The sequence below is a fragment of the Argopecten irradians genome, chromosome 5, assembly GCF_041381155.1.
Source record: "Argopecten irradians isolate NY chromosome 5, Ai_NY, whole genome shotgun sequence".
Classification (NCBI taxonomy): domain Eukaryota; kingdom Metazoa; phylum Mollusca; class Bivalvia; order Pectinida; family Pectinidae; genus Argopecten; species Argopecten irradians.
This window is the reverse complement of record NC_091138.1, coordinates 27,388,818-27,413,412: the sequence shown is the minus strand read 5'-3', so window position 1 is coordinate 27,413,412 and position 24,595 is coordinate 27,388,818. Positions and strand designations below refer to the sequence as shown.

Below are 24,595 nucleotides of genomic sequence, written 5' to 3'. Positions count from 1 at the left end.
GTGGTTTTTATAGAGAGGTCACATGTGCTATAAATGGACATTTCGGACCCTATAATCGGTTTTATTAAGCAGGTGGTCTTTATACAGAGGTAATCGCTAGGCAGGTTTCTATGTATTAGGACATTTATGTGGAGTGTTTGTTGGAATCTTATTATTAAACTGTTGCATACGGACAATTGTCAGTGTAAGGTGCAAAACACTAAATAATTGCCGAAAGTACATAGTGACCTTTTCGGATTTGTTAGATATTTTCAACTCTCGTAAGTATATAATACAAAATACTTTATTTTCTGTATTAAGCAGAATTTTGCATACACAAGGGAAAGAGGATTGATCAGATTTGTACTTGTGTTATAAATAACTTGGTGCGTGGGTGCTGAAGTAAGGAATCCCCAAACCCATTGATTACACTGATTTACACACATGCCCTACTCCGAAGTGTTTTCCTGCAAACACATGTAATTTAGCTGGTAACCTGGAGTGATTCATTACACTCTCATCTTGTTTCCTGGTAGTGGTTTGCAACAATATGCAGCATCTAAAAATGAATTAATATAGATGACAATATATATGGTTTCTTCTTTAAAAATAAATAACAAGGTACAATTGATATTGATTACTCTACCAATAGTATTTTGTGAAACATAACAAAATTTAAAGGTAGACATATTTATGTATAAAAAATCGAAATCACAAAGGACAATCTAGTTCAGACCCCATCTCCCGAAACTATACACCTGTACACTACGCGGAAAGCCAATGTAATTACGTCGGTACTCGGGTATGTCTAAAATGGTCGTATCCTTTAACATGACGTAAGCACAATTAACAAAAGTCAATACAGCAATGATAAATCTACATATGTCCCCCTACTTACATAGCTGTCTGTCTGACACACCGAATTATCTGATAAGCCACGACTTTTATTTCGGTAAATCGTTACGTATATTGCGAGTTCTCAATTCACAAGGAAAAGTTTTGAAATGATTATTTGACATTAATGACACTATTTGTCGTTCACAGCGTTACTGCTACACTTTATGACGGGCCTGATCGACCGACGAGTGCTGTTTACCATGGCCCACCACCTACAGTGTCTGATAGATACATTCGACAGATATTCTCTGATTGACACCCAAGGCGCACAACACCAGGTAGGCACTAAAACAATCCTTGTTAGATGTTAGACAACTTAACACGTAATCAAAGGATTGTTCAAACACCAAAGACATAGTTCACCCTATAACCCTATGCATTCATGGACGTCATTCGTTTATTTTCTATTGCTTGATCGTACCCTGATGCTCATTTATACAATCTTATTGGTGAGGGGAGTCGAGTAAATCTACAACATGAATTAATATAATTAAATGTCTAAAGTATGCTTATATGGGAAGGTCAAAGAACAAATAATTGATTTTGTAAACAATATCATGGCAAATAATGATATTTATCCCAAGGACTGATCAGAAGACTGTGTTATTTAATTATTGACTGCTTGAATCTACAGTCCCGTTTCAGTGATATTCCTTAGAACATACTTAGTTTGAATTGCCCTCAAGATTCATATCACTGACAAAATATGCTAAAATTGTGTGTATGGAAGATTTATACAAGTTCATTTTTCTTTTATTGCATTTACGTATAGAGTTATATTCGGTTAGTATTAAATATATTTTGTATTCGTTTGCATCATGGAAATCTCTCGGTAAGATTATACCAACGCAAACACTTGTCCCCTAGAATCAACACCCATATGTTTTATAATATATGATATATATTTAACTATAGATAATAATTATTGCTTACTCACAATATCTAAAATATGTAGAAATTAAAGTATCAATGAAGAACTCATTTTTTATTTGAAGGTTCGAGGAGACCTAACCAAGGGCCAGAATTTCCGCGACACTTTAGCTCTACACGTTGCTTTTAGGGTAGGTATGGCCAATATCTAAAGTTTTACTGCATTAAAAGTCTCACAAAATTCTATGGAACACTTTTTACTTAACTATTTTCATGAAAGGCAAGAAACAATATGAAATGTATTCCATAAACGAACTCCTATATATATAAAAGTCAATAGTTCAATAGTTATCTTGTAACATAGTAAAGTAAAATAATCTAAAATATGCTTTTATAGAAGTCCTGTGCATCGTGTATTTTGAAAAGAAATGTATAAATGTAACTAATGTTCGCTTAAAATGGAATTCATTTATTTATACTTGCAGGCATATAGCCGGTCCTTTGACCGTGGCTACGACAGAATGGTCTTACCTGGACTAAACCTCACTGACCATCAGCTTTTCTTTGTTACGTACACACAGGTATATCTAAATAGTGACAACATGACAAAAGCATGTCAAAGACCTGAACAAAATTGACCGCTTTTAACTATATTCCCGAAATGCTAAAACGATACTGATTTTGAGTATATTAATCCAATGTTGTTTCAGACTATATAAGGTATTCATCATCGAGGATGAATGGAATAATGTTAAATTAAACCGAATAACTTCTAAAATATAGATAAGCATGATAAGTTACACTTTGATTTTTGAGTATACATGATTCAATATTGTTTCAGACCATGTGCGAGAAGGTAAACGCCAGAGGAATAGAACTATACTATATGGATACAAACAACCCAGTATTACCGAGATACGTCAGGCGAGTATTTTTGTTTTAAGATTTAAATTGGAGTTTTAATTAATGTCATAGTTTTGCAATATTCATGTTTCCATAAGAGCTCCGATTAGAAATCGATCCAAAGGTTATCATTAAGAAGGAAATATCCTTTTATTGGACTATGCAATCAACTACAAGGGTCTTTATTTTTTCGAATGTTGCAAATTGAATTTTCCATACGGCATTTAATTTAAATATATAATTTATTTCTTTTTTTTCAGAGTTCATGGGTCACTTTCTAATTTCCCTAAATTTTCATCTGCTTATAAATGTTCTATAAAAAGTCAAATGAACTCCGATTCCAAATGCATTGTGTTGTGAAATTGCATTGTAAAAACGAAAACGATAATTAAAGCTATATTTTCTCAAACTGTGTGTGTTTTAATTACTTTTCCAATGCATTTTCGCTGCTTTAATTGAAACTGTATGGTGATGAATGTGAACGTCAAATGTGTTCTCAAGGCAATGTGCTTAATCGCACCCAGAAATCGCCAGGATATGGCGGCCAGACGATTAACGTCGTTGCAAGTATAGTTATGAATAAATAAATACAAGATATTGATATCATCTCCTTAACTATTTATTTCCCACGGAGCGTGGCATTGAGTTTCGATGTTTCAGGATTTCTTTACGTTTATAATGAAGAGCATATTCTACTATTTGCAGTGTCCACTGTCTGGTGTTGTTTGCCATTGACCATTAACTCTGTTTTTAATTACGAGTGTAAGATAGAACTATCCCAAATGTATTATATCAATAAACCAGTTCCATCATGTATTTCACCTATTTCAGATTTTTTAATGATTTTACACAACACTTTGATAGAAAAATGAAGACAAATTGTTTTTGTTTATGTGAAACTACAAATGCATATGATAAAATGTAAAATTAAGACGCGAATGTTTTATATTTTATCAATGGTATTGGAATTAGGAGTAAGTTTCTGAAGTTATTAGATCATTAAATGAATAAGTGTATTCAATGAGGTAGATGATAATACAAGCATGGAATCCATTCTTCTGTAATGTTAAAAGTTATTTAAGTCATTAAAACAAAAGATGATTGTTACCCTAATCGTCTGTGGGATAAGCTCATTATCACGATGGCCTTAATATCACAACTGATTGACGTAAAAACTGTTAACAAAAAGCAGAAAATTTTGCATTACGTTAATTATCATATTAAGACATTGGTAATTGCAATTTGATATCAAACAGAATTGTTGTCATAGTATATTAAAGTAAAAAAACCAAAAAGACAGAATAACTAGAAAAATATCTTTAGTATTTAAAAAGTGGCGTCTTCACAAACAACATCTGAAAGCTGTAGAGCTTAACATAAACATACAAATGATATCTAATGGATTCATATGATCATAAAAACTTCTCCACATTTGTCAAATGAGGACTTTCCACACGTTAAGTAGTAACTGAATATCACAGATAGCTTTACTTATTTCTATTAAAGAAACAGAACATCTAATTAGATATTAGCAAACGTCTATACTCAGTATCAATATCGATTGATTCGTGTGAATATGAACTATCGAGACAACAACCAAAACTAACAAATCAAGTCACAAATCAAGTCCAAACTACGAAAAAAAATTCATAAAACTTAACTAGACATTAAGGTCTCTTATTGTTCTATAATCTGCTTAACCAATATTGATAATTACGTCATTTGTCCTCGTGAGAAAATCACGCCGCCAGATTTACAGGTGAGACAAAAACGTAACAATTAATCATACGTACTAATGCTATCAGTTTAAAGATAATAAGCATGCAAGTTGGTAAAAGTAAAAAAAAAAGTCATTCTTGTCAGTTTGATCTTACTTTACCTTGAGAGGTCATCTTATTTGTAATTTTATTGACTTTCAAACAACAATTACTCATATGTTTGTATTTATATAGAAACTGGATAAAACCTGCACTACTGTAAACCAGCATTCTATTGCAATTTCCAAGTATTTTCGCTGATTTTCAATTAAATGAAAATACATTTCAATAAATGTGTGGTTGTTATCAATTCATGGTGATCAACTTTCGCAAAAGCAAATCGAGCTCGAATGGAAATTGGTTTACAGTTCTTTTCAGAACGTTTTTATTAAAATGCAAAATACCAAAAAAAGAACATTTAATGCTATATATTTATATATATACACACACTGTATCCATATCAACAGACACTAATTGATTGAACACTCAAATTAATGCATGGTCTGTAATGCAACTGGAAGCATAGACATATTAATATAAAAAAATCACAAATAATTTCATTGTTAATGCATTGATAGAGAATAAAAGTGTACTATTGAAAAACGTAATTCGTCCATCTGTTATTAGTATAATATCAATTAATATTAATATCAAATAAAAAATAAAGGACAAAGTTTGGCCACAATAAAAAGTAAGTTTTTTTTAAAGAAAAATAAATTATTAACATGTCATTCACATCCTCTGACTACAGTGCGCACCACGTTGCTATCACAACATAACATAAATACCATCCAAACCACTACGCGTCTTCAAACGGATAACCGGAAGTCCGACATGTTTCTTGGGCGGACGAAATGAGCGGCGACATTTCAACAGACACACGATTATTGAGGCAATCTTGATCCTTATCGTCATTTTCACTTTCAGAAAAATGAAGCTGCTTCCAGGATTTAGACATCTTGTTTTTCTGTTTCTGGGGCCACATTTTTAAGAAGTTTTGTTTACTTGCCCCGGAATTACTGAAACGTGGAACAGCGTCACCATTTTGTTTCATAAATTGAATGTCTGTCATGTCTATAGCCAGAGGTTCCGTACTATCTGGGGGTGTACATACACACTGAATACTAGACGTTCTGTTGTTGTTACCCGAGAGGGACGGACTCTTTACAGGAGCTTCACTAGTTGACAGGCGCTTTAACCGATGACGTTTATCTTCACCCGTCAGCCAGTAGGTCAAAACATCACCTTTACCCTGAAACACAATAAATCAAATGTAGAGTCCTTATTAACCAAAATCAACTTTGTTCTGCCGGGTCAAATACATTTATTTTTAAATATTCACATAATTACATAAATATTCAGCCTATTAAAATACACAATGTTACGTTATTCGAAAATGTGACACTACAGATATATGTTTTGATCTATTGATAAAAATCTAACTTTATTGCGATCGAAACGCATTTTTGAAATTTCTTAAGCCATAACAGCTACAACATATATATGATATCAAATGCTATTTTATTAGCTTGATGAGCCATACAACTAGACAACATAACGGGATTCCTTGTTACAAAAGTTTCATGACATTTCTCGTCTTCACATATGAAAGGTATGCAAATAATATTCAAACAATAATTAGACATATTCATTCAGTAATAAATCATCATACAATACACAAATGCAAATTGTTAATGATTTGCCTATTCCAGTAGTCTAACAATAGAAAGGCTGTTTGCCCCGATGAACATGTCCTCACCTTCATTGCTACCATGCCTCGCTCTGTTAGATTGTAACCACCCAGATCCTCCAATAACATGCGGCACGTGTTGGAACAATGGATCTTCAGGGCTGAAACATGGTGAATTTAATACGGACCATTACACAATCATTGGAATTTAGAAAAAAAAACAATTTCGGATACATTTACAAACATTTGGCTTTGTGTTATGTAACCTTAGGTACACATCATTGATAGAATAAAGTTATCAAAATTTGATAATATTCTGGCCGGTGTGTGCACAAAAACCCATGTATATTGTAAACGACTTGCAGCATTAAATACACATTAGAAAGCTAGTAACGGATCATTACAAACTGTTTTTTAATCCTTCCTAGCATTACCATGTTTGACCTGGAGCACACCGAAGAAATGTTAGAAAAAATTAATTATGTAAGCATTACATTAAAAAACAGTTTTCATATTATTTTTATGAAATGTATTCCAAAATCTAATTCTAAAGAACGTAGCTGTTCACCTTCCCCCGTAGACTCCATACGAGAAGCAGTGTTGACCGTATCCCCAAACAGACAGTATCGTGGCATTTTGAGTCCCACAACTCCCGCCACACACGAGCCGGAATGGATACCCACTCTTAGGCGGATCGTGTCAGAACGATGACGGATCTTGAACTTTTTAATGGCGTCCAGTAGATGAAGGGACATAGAGGCGATTTCCCCAGCGTGGTTGATGCCATTCCTCTTGGGGAGACCACTGACCACCATGTAGGCGTCTCCTATTGTCTCCACCTTGTACACGTCATAGTTCTCAATGATGGAGTCAAAAAGCGTGTACAGGTCATTAAGCAGGTTAACCACCTTAAAACAAAAATAGTCATGATAATGTTATTAATGCATGTATGTATGTTTGTATGTATGTATGTAATACATGTTCTCTTATCTGTGTGAAAAAAGAAAGAAAAAATATATCAATTATACATATACCTTCGGAAGGAAGCAACAGAAATGGCAATGTTTTACAAGTATCAATCTGGGTTATAATATGGGCATATACTGTTTTACAACGGGTCTTTTTGTGTATGTGTTAAATCTGAATTATAGTTGAAAATGAAGCGTTTTCATACTAATTCTAAGATGATGGATCGGTATAAAGACAGATATAATGTGAACTGGTCATCAAACTTAACGATCCTATGCAGAGCAAAAACATTTCAAAAGATACTTGGCGTCCATTGCCTATTGGATCGGAAACATATAATGAGTCTATAGTTAGGCACCTAAGGCGAGGCAGGGTCAACATGGGCCTTAACGATCTTTTAGGTGTAGTCAATAACATAGTAAAGGAACAGAAAATACATATAACAGTAAATGTTTGAAATCACACACAGAAAGACAGTATCTTGACAGTTGTTGGGTAGAATGTATTTATATTTGAATTGCGAATCTAGTTATCAATAGTAATTACCGACCAAATGAAACGTGTTGTCAACGACAATAATTGTACTAAGACCTTGAATTCAAAATTACAATGAAGTGCCATTGACGGAGTGAAAGACACAATTTAGTCACCTCGGCTCACAATGAAGAAATTGATTAATTTTCAAAATATTCAATTTTGTTCAAACTAGCGTATCGGTTAATTCAACAATTCAATGTTGATAAAAAGTCGCTATAAATAAAAAAAATAATCAACCATTAAATCTGATAAAATCAAAAGCCCAATCATACTCGATGGACTTACTTGCATTGGTGTACTTTCAGAGGACATGGCGGTGAAGCCACATATGTCACTAAAGTAGATCGTTACTGAGTCAAACGACTCGGCCTCCACTTCCTTCCCTCGCTTCAACTGTTCGGCCACATATCTATAGAACAAAGTACAGGGATGTTAGAGTTATCACCCTTAGTATTCAGTAGTTGTGGAACGGTCAATGTTATAACTTGGATTTTAAAATGATTACCTCAGAAGTATTACCCTTTAAGTAGATAACAATAAGCATTGACCATATTGTTTCATTGTATCATGAATTAGGAATAAAATCATGAGCTTAAGCGAACCTCACTAAGTTTTTATAGAAGAGTAAACAGTTAAGAAATCAGTGACAAACTCCATTCTGAGCCTTACCTAGGAAGCATCTGTTGCAACAGTTCTTCCGTTTTCTTCTTTTCTTCTATAAGTTGGTCTGTTCGTTCCTCCACTACAGCCTCTAGATTACTGGCGTATTTTTCCATTATGGCAATCATATTGTCAAAAATATTAGGTTTCCTGTACAAAGAAATGAAAATGGAGAAATGAAAATGGAGAAATGAAAATTTCACGTTCAGGAATGAATTGATCTGTATATGAACAACAATATATTCATGGGTTGATGTTTGAAATAGCAATTTCAAAATAATGCTGTTACAACATAAAACATTTCTTGAATGGACGTCCCAACATCCTGCCATAATTTGCAAGTAACCAGTGATAAAACTTGTAAATAGGAACCGTAGGAAATCGTTACGGTAAGGTTACTTACATTCCTTTTTGAAGAGGTTTCAGTTTAGTTCTGATTGTCTTGAAGTCTGGTCTTTTGAGAGGATCCTCATCCCAGCACTCCTTGATAACGTCAGTGACGAACTTGGGCGTGGTATCCAGCTCAGCAAGGCGAGGACGGAACGGAGGGTCAATAGAGGTGGATGAGACACGCTTTATTACTTCTGTAGAAAAACAATAACAAACTTTCTGGTAAACGAGGTAAACTGGTAGCAGTATAAATAAACCTAGGCTTCATTTAAATGATATCATCAACGCTCAAAGTCATATTCACTTAATTAATGAATAATATACATGTATATTAAATATATATAGAAAGTTAGTACATCAGTATTTATCATCAGGTCATATTTCACGCAATTTAGTAAAAGGATAGATAAGATGTTTCCATCACTTAAGGATTTTTTGTACAACACAGCTGCTTTCCCCAACATGAATTCGAAATACATTATATGTAATATTTATAGTTGAATACCTATTACCGTGATATATATTGAACAAAATTACTTTATAAATCCAAGTACATGCGCTTAGCACTTGAATTACGATTTACCAACATATACATGTATATTTATCAAACACATACGCCAAATAAAGTTTATTTTTAAAACATTTTGCAAAAGTTGTTGATAGGACCAAATAAAAAGGGTTAATGCAAAATTAGAAAGATATAAACAAAATGCCAAATAACACAAAAACTACAATTAAAGCACATGTTGCCTACCTTTAGGCGATAACGTTGTGTTACCATAAGGGCCACGACGGCTATGGATTTCGTACAGTATAATAGCAAAGGAATACACGTCTCCTGTCTGTGTTCCAGATATCCGCCGTAATTTGTTCTTTCGTAATATCTCAGGAGCCAACCAGAGCAAATCTGAAATAAGATATATCAGGTTCATAATTAAATAATGTCCCAATATGTTTAAATACATGGTTTCATTCTTTGAAGTGATCATTAAAATGTATATTGATAACGACAATTAAAGAAGTTTTCTTCATTTTTAAACTGATTACAGAGAAAACTTTAGTCTTGACTAACATAACCAAGCCTGTCTTGTGAATGTAGTCAAACACTTACTTCTGTAGTATGCATATTCCTCGAAGTTCTCCTCGGCTCCTGCTACAAATTCGTTCAGACCAAAATCAGTAATCTTAACCACCCATCGACTGTCCACTACACAATTAGATGAGCGCAGTTTACCATGGTAACGGATCTCACTTCCGTGCAGGTATATCATTCCCTAAAAAGTGCAACAGTCAATTAGTCTAGAGGTCTAGAGGTGTATTTTTTGACAACCATACACCAAAAGGATCATTTAGGTTTTCCTTGACATTATTTAAAGTGCACTAAGAACTAATATTAAATGCAAACCTAATTTGATTTGACAGCTTCAACTACTAAGAAAAAAAGTGTAACCAAATACTAGTAAGGATTTCATAAGTCGATGTTATGTTGACATTACTGGCAAAACGTGCTGAACTTTCAGCAGGAAAAGAAGTTATCGTTTTATACTTACCCTGATGATATCGAACACTAACGACGCTATAAACATACTGTCTAGCTGTAAGTCATCATTCTCCAAAATATCCTGTAACATAACAGTAATGTGGTACATTACAGGGGTATTGTATGGGGTACATTACTGGGGTATTGTATGGGGTACATTACAGGGGTATTGTATGGGGTACATTACAGGGGTATTGGATGAGGTACATTACAGGGGTATTGTATTGGGTACATTACAGGGGTATTGTATTGGGTACATTACAGGGGTATTGTATTTGGTACATTACAGGGGTATTGTATGGGGAACATTACTGGGGTATTATATTGGATACATTACAGGGGGATTGTATGGGGTACATTACAGTGGTATTGTATGGGGTACATTACATTGGTATTGTATGGGGTACATTACAGGGTTATTGTATGAGGTACATTACAGGGGTATTGTATTGGGTACATTACAGGGGTATTGTATGGGGAACATAGCATGGGTATTGTATGGGGTACATTACTGGGGTATTATATTGGGTACATTACACGGGTATTGTATGGGGTACATTACAGGGGTGTGTATGGGGTACATTAAAGGGGTATTGTATTTGGTACATTACAGAGGTATTGTATGGGGTACATTACAGGGGTATAACGAGAACATAGTTACATTATTATTGTTATATGTTTTTAAAGAATAAGTGATAAGGTGATCTACGTTATAGTATAATTCATCATGATATCATCTGGAACTTAATGGTTAGCGAGAAAACCAATAATAAGGTCCTATTTCAATGACAGGTAAAAAATAACTTTTGTCAGACATGTTTTATTTTTTCATTTGTTCAAACATAACATGTTTCTGATTAATATCATCTCAATAGGACGCAATACATTGTTTACCTGTAAACTGCCCCTTGGGCAATAGGCGGACACGATCAGAATGTGAGGAGAATCAATACACGCCCCGATAAAGGGATTGATGTTATCGTGACGTAATTCCCGCATCTAAACAAAAAAGGATGGATGATGAGAATTAACAGTCCTCTAGTCGAAACACAAATCTCGAAAAACAAAATCTTTGTTTGCACTGAAGCAGACAGTTTGAGTTATCTTCCTTGATACTGATGTGGGCATGAAGTGTAACAATCAATGTTGATACGTTTAAAGTGCGATAGATAAAAGTGTTTACATACAGATGATGTTGTTACCTAGCATGTCTATGTTCTGTAAATAACTGTCGTTAAATTTTATTTGATCTAAATTTCTTAATCTACTTCTACTTAATCGACCATTAAAAAAAATCCTTACCAGTGTTTTATATGTAAAACAATAATCAGAAAAGAGAACACGCATAGAACAGGATAGCTTTATATACCAATTTCAGTTCCTTTCTGACGTTACGCGTCAGTTCTACGTTCTTCTTGTGGACGATACGAATGGCGGCTATAGTTCCTCTGTAGGTCCCTACTTTGGTGAACAGCTGCCGGAAGTCAATCTCGTTCTGAGATCCTAATGATATTTGACTTGTTGCTCTTCCTATACGAGTCTACAACAAATACATTAACAACAAGTTAATACGGAATTAACGTTACGTTACTGGTATATTAGAAAAGGAAGATAACACTGAACAAGAGTTAAACGTTAACTGAAATTATTGGCTACTTAGGAAAATGAGTATCTGTCCTTTCATTGAAGGGAGTCGTTATAAAGATAAGCAAGATATACTTTAAACCACCCTGATCATAATTAAGGAAAAGATAAGCATATCTTTATTTTTAATTCCCTGAACCTAACAACTGAGTTCCTTGTCTTGAAATAATAATCGTATTCATAGGATATAGCTTTAAATTCATGGGGTCAATATATCGAGGTTTACTGAACTGAGAAAATTCCCAAGTGGCTGAATTTCGCAGATCAGGGATTCATATAATTCTTGAATTTACATCATACTATTGTCTTGAGGTATATCAAAGATTTTCGGGATAATATGCCGGTCCTTAGCATTCATAGATTTAAATGAAATTACGAATATAATGGAAAAAGATTTAAACGCTATGTTTATTATATACACAAACAAATATGTTCATAGCATTTTCAATTTGAGATTTCCATAAAATTCTTTCCCTGGCAAAACGCTCAAATTATCATAGCCATTTCTTCACGTAATAGCTTTACTAGTCGACTTACTTGCAATCTAAGTCTAAGAGGAATCTTAAAATAGAACGATATAGCATTTTCAAATTAGTCAAGAATCATCCTCATCCTGGAAAACCTTCCGTATATCAGAGCGCCCATTATGTGACATGAAAAGGTGTTTATGGAGCTCAATAAAAAAAGTTTGCGGAAAATTTTCTATTTGGATTATTAAGATTCCTAGTAATTGCACGAGCGGAATGTGAACAGCATAAATAGATGAGCTAATGAGATTCATTAACTTTGAGAAAATTGTTTATGACGTTGTAATTGCCCGTTATATTGGAATACTTGTGCGAATTTCATTTTCTATATCGTGTATTACGACATGTTATTTATCAATTCGTCTCTCGAGTTGCCACATCCCTTACCTACATAAAAGGATACACATTGAAGTTTTCTTCAGACACCATAAAATTGTCATTCACAAACGAACCTGACGTATTTCGATTACATTTGACATCACTTCCCGCCACAGACGATAGGCGAGTTGTCTTCCTCGTTTATAACAATAACCTTTAGCTATGATTTGTTTTATTAACGTCGACGAATATATCGGTCTGGCCAAGCAGACAAATTACACGATGTAAAATTCAATATTCCACATGTTTATTGGCTAGCCTTTGCAATAATTATACTCGTAATTGCTGAATGTATATTTAATATAAACATTATACAGAGAATGCACAATTAATATAATTACAGTAATAACTCTTTCAGCGACACTATACAGGATACATATTTATAATGTCGAGTGTAGTTATACTCGAGTGGAAAGAAAACTAAATAAAAAGTTAAAACTAGTTTCTGTCTGCAATAGATTTTGACTCATACAAGGCCACGAATATACATTGTTTCTAAAAGTCAACCAAACTATACAAACAATTGTCATGTAAAATTGAAGCAATAAAAGACAAAAATACAATAGTAATCCTAAAAACTGTTTGTCGTATGATTATCTCCCCATATCGTCATGAGTTTATTAGACTAATGGTGTTATTTGTGTAGTAATTTAGACAGATCACGTAAAAAGTTATCAAGTTATGTCAGCAGATTGAATTAGTTCAGTTTGTGGTATAGGATCTTGTTATTCATTTTGAGCAATCTTGGGAATGGAATTAGAATGCGCAGCATTAGTAAAGTGGAAATGTATTGTCATTAGCCGCAATTTAATTGGCGCCGAATCCCTCATAACTGCACAATGATTTTTCACGAACGTAATGGTGTTACCAGATTCGTGCTAACATGTCAAGGGAAAAGAAAAAAAACACACTAAATAAAATCTCGGAATTTGGTCTGTAACGCAAGCGATTTATTTCGTCATCATTGGCAGTTTTTCAACACGCAGAGACCTTGCTATCGGCATAATTGTGTACAAAAGCGCAGTTTCTTACCCTGTTCGTTGACAGCATATGGTTCATATTGCCTCCGAATTGATTCTGCATCGATATATCTTTATAATCAATTTTCCAAAGCAGGCTCGCCAAATCCTGTTCGTATCGCCAGTTCCTGCAATAAAGACAAAAACTGGCCGATTTTGATTGACGGATGTGCAACATTCTATGTGTTTACATTTAAGTAGACCATATATCATGTCTTTGGTTGGTAGTTAGTTACGTGGTAAATTCAGGACCTATGTCTTTCGCCCCAGATAATAACATATTGAGAGCAGGACGAGTCCGTCCACTTAGCAATGTGACTGTTGATCGACACATCAAGAGTACGTCATTGGCAGTAATGTACTGTAAATAACAGTTAACTACCATTATCTACACCACATACGTTCTGTAAAACGACTTTTAAACCTAAAACAGTCAGCGACAACGGACATGGAGGAGACTTCATACTCCACAGCCGACACAATTAGAGCGATGGGAGTGGATCTGTTGTTTTGTTGTTGCATAAGGAGTTCTAATTGATACGATCTTTCTGATACAGCATATGGCCTACATTACTTATAACGAAGCCTGATTTATAATCAAAACAGCAGGTGCTATAGTTACGTTATAATAAGCTAAATATTTATTCCTAATCAATATTTTTTTTAGTTTTGATCTTATAAATCTAAGAACCAAAGTGAAATTGAAATACCTCAAATAGGCCTATGGATTAATTTCTTTTATCTTTTATTTTCTTTTACCTAGCTTGATATGTATCGTCTACATGTTACAACCAGTCTTGAATCAAGAAACGATTTATTTCTTTTTGGTATTTGATTTCATTTATTTTCCGAGACTGTCATGTTATATGCCTCCTTGTGAGGTTGCCAATTAAACTCTTTTCAGGAAAGTTGTCTCGACAAACAAGCATCATCGAACATAAAGTGACAAAATATTGCATAGAAAATTGGAGATTAGTAAATGTTTCACTAATTAGAACATACAGACGATGTCAATAAGTGCCAAACTGTTTCGGTTGCTACCGTATTAAACAGGCTGAGGAATACCCCTGCTCTATCGGTTAATTCTACGTCAGTCATCACTGCTGACAGGGTCAGAGATGGTGTAATATATTCTGCCCACGGACATACACGACAGACACTCATCGATTTAATAAAATGAAGTAACATAACTGCACGTTTGCAATCGAAAGACGTTATTTGTAACTTATTACTATTTTAGACGAACTGCACGCCAACCATTGTGGATGACGTAAGATGAATAAGGATCTCCACTAGTCACATAACAATGGTAATCGTAGACACAATGGGTTCATCACCACTGTCACGTATAATGCATCTCGGTCTAACTTGATTTGAGGAATCCTGTAGAGAAGAGGTGAAATCATCAAATCCTCAGAGGAAACTATTAACGGATTTTTTCATGATACGACTGAAAGAGAAACATTCTATTCACACCCATTGTCATGCTTTTCTCTATTTTTCACTCTTTAAACTAAACTGTCTTCTGATATTGGAAGGAATTATTTGTTATAAGCTGTATTATCTGGCACTCCCTCACTAATGTAGAAAGACGCATGTCATCTTATGATATTAAGCTCATGAAGGTGTTTTAAAGTTTTCATCAACAGCAATCGCAAAGATATGCGATATATTTATTAGATACATTCTCGAAGACTTGCCGACTACAATATGTTTGCTATTAATAAACACTCACATCTATCTTTGTTCAGTGTATAAAAGTATAACCTGATTCATAAGTCGATGTTAAATATCTAATAAAAAATGAAAGGTTTTATATACGCTTTATCTCTAAAACATATATCAGCATTAGTGTTTGTCACGACCTAACTGATTCGTGATAGTTTTCATTAACTTAGAATCATGACACCGGAGCTGCCATTCCGGCATCAGCTACTTACATATACTTATCTACCCCCACACACGTACCTGTATATAAGGATACTGATTATGATGACGATCAGGAGAATCCCGCCGGCCACACCAAACAGGATTTCAGTCGTATAACCTGTGAGGGAAACAGATAAAATGGAAATATTACAGTCATTTGGGGTTTATCAGGGATTTATACCTTATAGATCAATTACAAACGGCATGGACAGACCAGTGACAGATGAGGGATATATTGTGTGTGGACGTGACAGAGACAAATATTCAATTAGGTTTCCTATTATATATAATGTGCAAAGTTGTCTTTTGCGTGAAATTATCAATTGAGACGACGAAATACAACATGTTTATTGCGTGGTACAATCGTCTGACAATGTAGGTTTTACTGATAGAAAACAAGACTGTGGACGCACGTAATCCCTTCATCCATCAACCACGACTGTCAGCCCACAAAAAGGTCAAGTGATTAGCTCACTGTCAACACCATGTCTAAAGAACACATGAAAACTGTTCAGGACGTACAACAGATTTCCGTTCGTGAAAAAAAACCATATTATCAAGTTATCTTACAGTTTGGTTTATATTTTGGTTATTTACTCCGGATAAATATGCAATAATGGTGTGGATGATGTTCGGATTCCCCGTAATACCCTCACATAAATAAGATTAAGAAGGCATCAGTGAATGAGTATATACATACTCTCGTTACCAATATCGGTCGAAACTGTGCAGATCAACAGCGTTTTACGAATTAGTTCCAAAACAATGCATTATTGGAGTTCAAGCGAACAGCATTTTTGTGCTGGCTTTTTAAAAAGCTTTAAAAAACTTAAAACGCTACATGATCAGATTCATACTAAGCAAGCAAGGGTTAAAGTGAACGTGCCAGAACTGATACGATCCGATGGTTTCATTTGTAGAATGCAATATGGTTTTGATTACTGAAATGCATTAAAGAGATTCGACTACTTTACCGGAATTTCAAACCTTTAATCAGACACGTGACAAGGAACAATGTCTTCCAAATTTGTTTTTGTAAAAAGTATGAATATTTTCTGTGTTTCATTAAAATGTAACAGAAACGCACAGACAACACATTCTATTTACTCAAGTTAGCAACATATGTTACCCATACCCCCATAATTTGAAGACCAATATACCCCGCTTTTCACAATGTTTGACATAATCAACGCTTCATACAAACATCTCTGATATCTCACTTTTTTAAATATCTTGCAGAAGAAGTTCCTTAACATCCTATTAATAGCCAGGGTAATTTAGAGACGGTCAATTAAAGTCGCGTGTATGAAGTGTTTGGGGGACTGCAGTATATATTCATTGACTTATTCCTATTTGCATGTTCAAGTCCCATCATGGGGACTTGTCAGGTAGTAAACACTGGCCGATAATTTTGTCTCCATGTACTCCAGCTTTTCCATTTTTTTCCCAATCTAAAACGCTCTCATTTAGGATATTACAATGCCGAAAATATTTGAGTTTCTTCAACATCATCAAGCAGTCTCTGGCCACTCAGTGTAAGTTATGCTGCCAAACCCCGCTTAAATGCGAAGTCACGTAGCGAATTCTCAGTAACGACGCGACCCAATCGTGCTGAAATCAAACACGAAGTAATCGTCCTCCCTTAATGAGGTAAATGCTTACTAACAATGAATAATATGTTTAGGAAGTCACTCGAGAACTAAAGACAAAGGAGCGGACATTCACATCGGTTCACAGCGTTCTTATTAAAGAAAATGGAAAGACTTACTTTTCGGTCTGATGCACTTCTCTCGGCGAAACCCGCAGGCCGGTTCATCTACGGGGATTTTACCGTACGCCCAGTCAAAGGCTTCTCCATCATACATTCGGAACTCCTGTCAAAGCATAACATAGACAGATTGATAGACTTAGGACATCAGGAATTTGGAGGATCAACTACGCCCTCGTGTTATGTTGAAGCGAAAATGAGTATATTAGTACATTAATAGATAATTACAAATGAGCGTTCAATACATATAAGGTTTAAACATCGTGCTGCTTTTTCAAATTGTATGACTTTGCTAGCAAAATCAAAATTGAGATGATAAATTTGAAATGAAATCAACACAAATATGGTATAAAGCCGTCGCGCCCCATTATTACTATGTTCATTAAACACCGGTAACAAGTATAGATTTTGCATGTGTTGATCCATTGAATTGCATATAAGCAATGTGATAAAATGTAAATACAATTGAATTCGAAACGAATCAATATAAATCAACAATGGTTCTGTTTACAGTATTTTTAAAAAAAATATTTAAATAATTAAATATATATATCTGTTTTACATTTGTTGCAGATTTCTTATATCTTTTATGGTCAATACCTCGCGTTTAAAATATCTATCTAGTTAATTTTATTCTCCTCTTTCTTTTTCGTTCACTTTTGAAAGAAAAACACATGCAATTTCGTGTACCCCATACCAAACAACTCATAATTGATTGCGGTTTTATCATTAAATCTAGTGTTACATTATATAACAAAATATCAACGAATTTTCTCAGATATATTTAGTAGCGAGTGTTTCTGCTATATCTTTCTCCTTCAATATTGTTTATTGTTTCTAATTTCCATCATTTCAAAACTTTTTCCGATGCAATGATGAAACACAGTTTCCTACCGGAAGTTCCGTAAAGTTTTCGTGGAGCTGGAACACTCCGATAGGGCTGAGTTGCCAGAAAGTGCTATTGTCTTTCTGGACGGACTTCCGGGCGATCAGAGAAAAGTTACCCGTGGCATCACCGTTAGAGTTGATGCTGTTTTCGTATCCCATAGCACCTGTAGGGAAAATTATACTGTTAAAATTCAAATAACGACAGATGGAGTTTGCAGAAAACAATAAATTTGATATTTGATAAGATTGGTGTATTTAGATCATTCATTTCATCTGCTTACTTATCACATAATACGCCTGATATCTAGTGACTTCTGTGTTCACATCAGTTTCATACGTTGTTTTATGAAACTCGCCTTAATATTTGCTTGCCAGGGCTAAAAGAAGTTTTTGATATTTAAAACTCATTTAAGAGCCTATATTTCTCGACAAACACAACAATATGCTCAAATTATTATAATTACTTTATATTGCACATCAATTCATGTCGGAGCATGGATTAGTATAAAGTTAAACATATATGCATCAGCACTAAGGCTACATGATTTCTATTGCATCCGTACGAGTGTATGAAGAATTAATAAAGTATTCCATCTCCTCCACCGCCAACTTGAAATAATTTTACCACATCTGATAAAACGTCACTGAACCTCGCCATTGGTATTTGAAGTTCATACGTGTTGTAAAACTAGATTTCTAAAGGATCTATATAATCATTAAAAACATTGTTCATTTATATAATGGGTTTCTTAAACACAACCCATGTTACTTAATAATGATATAATCATAAAAATGTATTTCACAGCTTTACTATGCCGGCGTATCATTAATTTACTCTATTTAGCTGAAGATAGTGACACATTCAATAGCATCCTCAAATGTAAAGTGACATTTCCAAAAAACCCAAATAGGTCAATAATGAACTAATTTAGACAAAAACTTCAATGACTTTGTAGAACTATGAAGAAAACGCGATGTAATATTCGGGCGCATTTCACCATCGAATTAAATAGTTTTTCCCGGTTTCATGGTTGGACCATTAGACACTCATGAAAAGATTATTACAAGGAAATTCAGTAAAGGTCGTATGACAGAGTTTCGATTTAACAACTCGCCCAATCGAAAATGGCATTTGCATCTAGAAAACGCCAAAATCTATAAAAAGTAGATGATGTGGAAAGGTCGACAAAAACTACACACGAGATCTTAATTGCATATCACGAAGAACTCTGAAATAGCATTAAGAATCCCCATCGCATCTCATCGCTTACTTTTGTAGGTTTTAAATTTCAGTTTTGACGTCACTAGTGCCCCGTCCTTAGGATCGCCTCCTTCTGTTAGGACTTCATGCACAGCTCGTGCATATAGCCACACCGCGTCATACAGGAAAGCTGCTTCGGGTGGGATCTGGAACGAAATGTGATTAGATATTCATATAATTAATCGTATTTTGTGTTTATTGAGGAGAGTTCTAATGAATATTTGTCTCTCTATTGATTAGAAAGCAACAAAAGGCTGGTGTCATGTACTCTAGCAATGTGTTGCATTCAAAATAAATTGAGAGCAGTAAGAAAAAAGTCACAGTCGAAGATTAATCAAACTGCTTCCTGTGGTTAAAGAATTAATGGATAGTGTCGCCGTATTACGAGTAAACTACGGATTTTGTACTGAGACTCACCATACCAATCCCTTTATCGAATTCCGGTTCGATTTCAATCTGACGTGATAATCTGTTGCAGTCCATTTTTGAAAACCACAACAACGGCTGACCTCGTATAGCAAAGTATTAAAAGGGGCAAGAACCAAGACCCTGATGTCGTAGCAAACATTCCAATATTTAACATATATCTTTCGAACGCAAAAAGTAAATTTGTTCACAGTTAACATTTTTCGGAAATAACGCCCATTATACCAAATCAACAGAGACACAGATAGGGAAATGAATGGAAATAAAACAATATGAAAATTAAATTCATTTAGCTTACTACAGACTTTAGGTCCATTCTGTCACTATCTGTTTCGTTCTTTGTAAATGTAAATAAAACGTTTGATAATAAAGGGTTTATGGAGACCAGTTTATGGAAACCAGATTTTCGGTTTAGGGGTATATATCAGATTAGCATGTCCGATTAAATAAACCTATAGATAAAACTGGGGCAAAAACATTCATATATCTTCAACATTAAAATACAAAAGTTTTGCTGATCAATTGTATGAATGGCATTGCTCAGGGGGAAATACGAAATATAGACGTGATCGGAATAGGGCTAATCATGACGTAGCTTTGACGTGATGGAATTCATTATATAAATATTACAATAGAAACTTGTCATAACAAGTGTTTCTAGCCAATCAAATGCAGTCTTGCGTTCGCTGTTCAATGGCAAGCAAGGGTGCTGGAAGAACTATGTCGAGTTGTAATTTATGATAAGGTTGACTTTACCATAATCTATTATCTTTATTTTTGATAATAATATTGATACCCATTATGGCAATCATTGTGTTCTGAGTGGCTTGCTTCCATCTATGCTGATTTATATTATAGATGAGCAATCGTTCTGCTTCTTTATTTGTAACTGCCTTGAAACCTTTACAACGTTTTTGTCTGTTTTGATAGTTCTTTCAATTATTTCGTATAATATGTGTACGATTCATCATGTTGCTCATCGATATGTTCTTTGTCATTAAAGAAAGAAGTAATACCAAATGCAAAATCTGATATAAGATATTGTAGATTATCTTTGCTGATATGATAACTGGTAATATCGTTGGTGACACAATGACGAAGTACCAACAAGTATACACATATTTTGTCGACATGGATGACTACTATTACAATTGAAACAACGACCGGGAGTCAGATCTTAATAGAGATCTTGAGAATACATCTGGTTAATACATCATGTAACAGACTGCTAACGTCAGATTTGCTGCGTTTACGGGTATAATATATCAGTAGTACTTGCTGTTTTTAGCGTTACCAAAGTGTCATGACATTAAGAAAGTTACACGGCGTCTTCTAAAAAGTCTGCGTAAAGTCTGATGTAAGACGTTCTGGGACTGTTTTTAAGTATACTTTTATACCTACCTAACATGTGTGCCAAAAGGACAAAAGATTGCGAATCGTGTGACACCAAATCATATCTCTTAAAAAATCAAATTAGACAATAATAAAGTATAACAAGTTCCAGAAAAAATACTTCCAAACGTCTGATATGCAGGGTGATATTTTAAAGAAGTTAATTTAGAAGGTTCTTGGAACTGACAGTAAACAATTCACCCAGTTTCTTGCCCGTTCAGCCTCTCTATTAGCAGCCATACACCATTGATATTGTCATCAGTAATGCTCTTATAAAATAAGATAAATAGACAAGCTTCCTGTCAGTGTTACTTATCACATTGACGTGGTATTGGTCAAAAAGAGGGGCCATGGGTAGGCTAATATCATACATCGGAGATGTATCATACCGCGATTGCCACCAGAGGCCTGTTCATGTCCAAATTGAAACTGGTGGGACATCGGATAATTAGAAAAGCGACAAAAGCCACACCATACGTGCGAGACATTAGGAAGTAGTCACTTTTGGTCTCAATCAATTCGATTCCAGCGTACAATCAGTGAAAAATAAGCTACATGATAATTATTTGGCGAGTCACGAAAAGTCGATCCCGAAAGACTGTTCGTCTCAGGGGGTTCCATGATCTCGCGACACACGACACGCGGTATTTACTTGGTTCCTTTGTATGATCTAGCCAGGAGTCCTACCACTTCCAGTCCTATTCAATGACAGACGGAGTATGGTAGTTATCCCTGTGCAATGACTGGAATGATAATCTCGGCCCTGAGACTGTGGCGCGATACCGCAATCTTTAAATCATACCAAATCAACAGGGACGGCTTACATATAATGCGTAAATAAGTGTTGTAATAGTTTCTCTGTTGTTAAGCTTCCCTCTTTAATCTCTAACGAATAAGAGTAGGGTAGATCGATGTTTGCAAGAATTTCGTGAAAATCAGAAAGAAAAAGCAATGAAATATGAACACCATTGTTATAATTCTTTACATAATCATTGATTGACACATTTATTGGGTAAGGTATACGTACTCTCAAACTTGTCAACATGTACTTACTATTTTAAGGGTATAATCCTTCAGTGGATTGACATAATTGAAGGGCGGTAACTCCAGATAATGGTTGACTTTTTCAGAGAACACCTTGTAGTCCTCGTACACTGGCGGAGACTGTAGCACGCCGATGAAATATCGGAAGGCAATTACACTTGACATGGACACATTGCTGGAGAAGATTCCTATGAAACAAACGTATTTCATGGTGACTACTTCTTTTTAATTTCGGATTTCATTTCAATCAAAATACGTGTATTTATAGTACGAAATGGGACTGAGAAAGAAAGTGGGAAAAAGTATTTAAATGAAAAACATTTACAATTTCTACACTGTATGACAATAAAACAAATGAACGGTCAATGAATGGGGCTATTTCAGTGGAAACACCGTATAGTATAAGGTGTTCGTGAGGCATTTCTTACTTTGTAGCTTATCGTATAATTATAGCCTGAGCAGAAATATCTAAAGTAAGAGGAAATAGTTCATATTGCAGGATTATTACAAAAATGTTGTTCTCTTTGGAATATAGACTGTACTTTATTAATATCACAATGTACATATTTTAGCATACAAGTAGCGAAATTGTCTTTTCTAATTATTGAAAACAATTGACATTTCAGAAGAAAAAATATGTGATAATTCTCCCCACAGCTATACATTTATCGAAATAGATATTGGATTATTGAATGCAATGTTAATATTTATTGGCGAAATAAAAGAAAAAAATAGATCAAAATACTACAATATTCAACTTTCAAAGAGTCAATAAATATAGTGGTCATTACAATGTGTCCTACATTCACATAGAGAGATAAAACTAAACAGCATTGTTTCCAATAACCGGACAAATCATTCGGCCCATTAACAAGACAGCCATATAGGTTTTACCATAATAAATATCAGGACACCTTGTCAATTTACTAATAAAACATTATCAATTATTATGAAAGATACAATTTCATTTATCATATCCAAAATTGTGTGAGATTTATCATTAGTAAATGTAAAAACGTAGCCGCTCAAAGTTACAAAGAGAAGGAAGAAGATAATGGTGATTCCGGAAGCTAGGGAAAGACTAGGTCACAGTATAATGGCAGTAAGATAAGTCGAACAGACGGATTTATGTTTCCTAGAAGTTGCGTGTCAATAGACTACTTTTAAAATGGACGGAGAATTTTCTCATAACTCAGTCATGACAGTATAATGTGCGTTGGAGTAAGAACAAAGATAAGACTGTGTCAGAGTGACCCGCATGCCATATCTACGTGAACGGGATACTATAGGATACATAGTCTTTTCTTGTTTAGATATCTTCTTAAACAACGTGTTAGACTGTCAATGGCATTGTGACACGGAAATATACAAATATACTTTTAATAGTTAAATAATGTAGGTATTTGGCTATAAGGGAATTGTTTATGGAAGAGTTTTGGTATAAAATAATGCCAAAACAAAAAAACATGTATGTTATTATAATATTGACATTAAAACATATGGACGCCCTGGACGTTTTGGATCGATTTAACTAAACATACAAAACACCATCGAGCTGCGTATCGCGTGCGAAGAGGATAATTTTAAACATTTTAGATCAATCTTATCTGTATTCAAAGTGTTTCCAAAATGACTACAACCATGCAAAACTTGTCACATTTTCTTTACTACTTTAGTTATTTATAATTAAATGTCAAAAGACGCACGCTATATAGTTTTTATACATTCAATGATGTGTCAGTGTTGTTGCTTAGGCGATGATAGAGACCAACCCGCACTACACATGTTGTAAAAGATATAAACGCACTACAAGTGACAATTCTACAACAAATATACAGCACTTTTTTTCTATTCAAAATGTAATGTACCTGAGTCTATTCAGAGCATTGCACAAGCATGTATCTACATAACAACATCCAGGCTGGTCTTCATATTCAAACTGACCTTTTCCACTCTGATACTGACCTTTGATGATTTGCTGAGGATTGTTCTGGTCGTATTGTCCAAGAATGACCCCGACAACGTAGTACTCGCCAGTGTCCAGCAGGCCGCGGTCATACAGATGATCCATCAGGCCGATAAAGTCGTAGAATTGACCCAACATCACGTAAACTGAGGACAAAATCA

At 34.6% G+C, this 24,595-nt stretch overlaps 2 protein-coding genes across 7 annotated transcripts in view; one reads left to right on the top strand and one right to left on the bottom strand.

The window, feature by feature from the left end:
* LOC138324360 (neprilysin-1-like) overlaps positions 1-2,689 on the top strand; it is a 33,607-nt gene extending 30,918 nt beyond the window's left edge. The window contains exons 10-13 of the mRNA XM_069269433.1: positions 1,024-1,154; positions 1,872-1,937; positions 2,232-2,327; positions 2,588-2,689. Coding sequence (XP_069125534.1) covers positions 1,024-1,154; positions 1,872-1,937; positions 2,232-2,327; positions 2,588-2,689 — 395 coding nt within the window. The remainder of the gene's footprint in view (positions 1-1,023; positions 1,155-1,871; positions 1,938-2,231; positions 2,328-2,587) is intronic.
* A 1,262-nt stretch (positions 2,690-3,951) lies between these two features.
* Positions 3,952-24,595, bottom strand: part of LOC138323395 (guanylate cyclase 32E-like) — a 77,030-nt gene continuing 56,386 nt past the window's right edge. For all 6 annotated transcript variants that reach the window (XM_069267984.1, XM_069267986.1, XM_069267980.1 and 3 more), the window contains exons 5-22: positions 24,434-24,580; positions 22,478-22,656; positions 19,617-19,752; positions 18,352-18,509; positions 17,458-17,563; positions 15,729-15,807; positions 13,774-13,888; positions 11,562-11,732; positions 11,087-11,191; positions 10,203-10,274; positions 9,764-9,926; positions 9,407-9,559; positions 8,666-8,846; positions 8,272-8,412; positions 7,888-8,011; positions 6,665-7,004; positions 6,166-6,257; positions 3,952-5,658 (exon numbers count right to left, since the gene is read on the bottom strand). In XM_069267984.1, the coding sequence (XP_069124085.1) occupies positions 5,206-5,658; positions 6,166-6,257; positions 6,665-7,004; positions 7,888-8,011; positions 8,272-8,412; positions 8,666-8,846; positions 9,407-9,559; positions 9,764-9,926; positions 10,203-10,274; positions 11,087-11,191; positions 11,562-11,732; positions 13,774-13,888; positions 15,729-15,807; positions 17,458-17,563; positions 18,352-18,509; positions 19,617-19,752; positions 22,478-22,656; positions 24,434-24,580 (2,915 nt within the window). In that variant the 3' untranslated portion in view covers positions 3,952-5,205. The remainder of the gene's footprint in view (positions 5,659-6,165; positions 6,258-6,664; positions 7,005-7,887; positions 8,012-8,271; positions 8,413-8,665; positions 8,847-9,406; positions 9,560-9,763; positions 9,927-10,202; positions 10,275-11,086; positions 11,192-11,561; positions 11,733-13,773; positions 13,889-15,728; positions 15,808-17,457; positions 17,564-18,351; positions 18,510-19,616; positions 19,753-22,477; positions 22,657-24,433; positions 24,581-24,595) is intronic.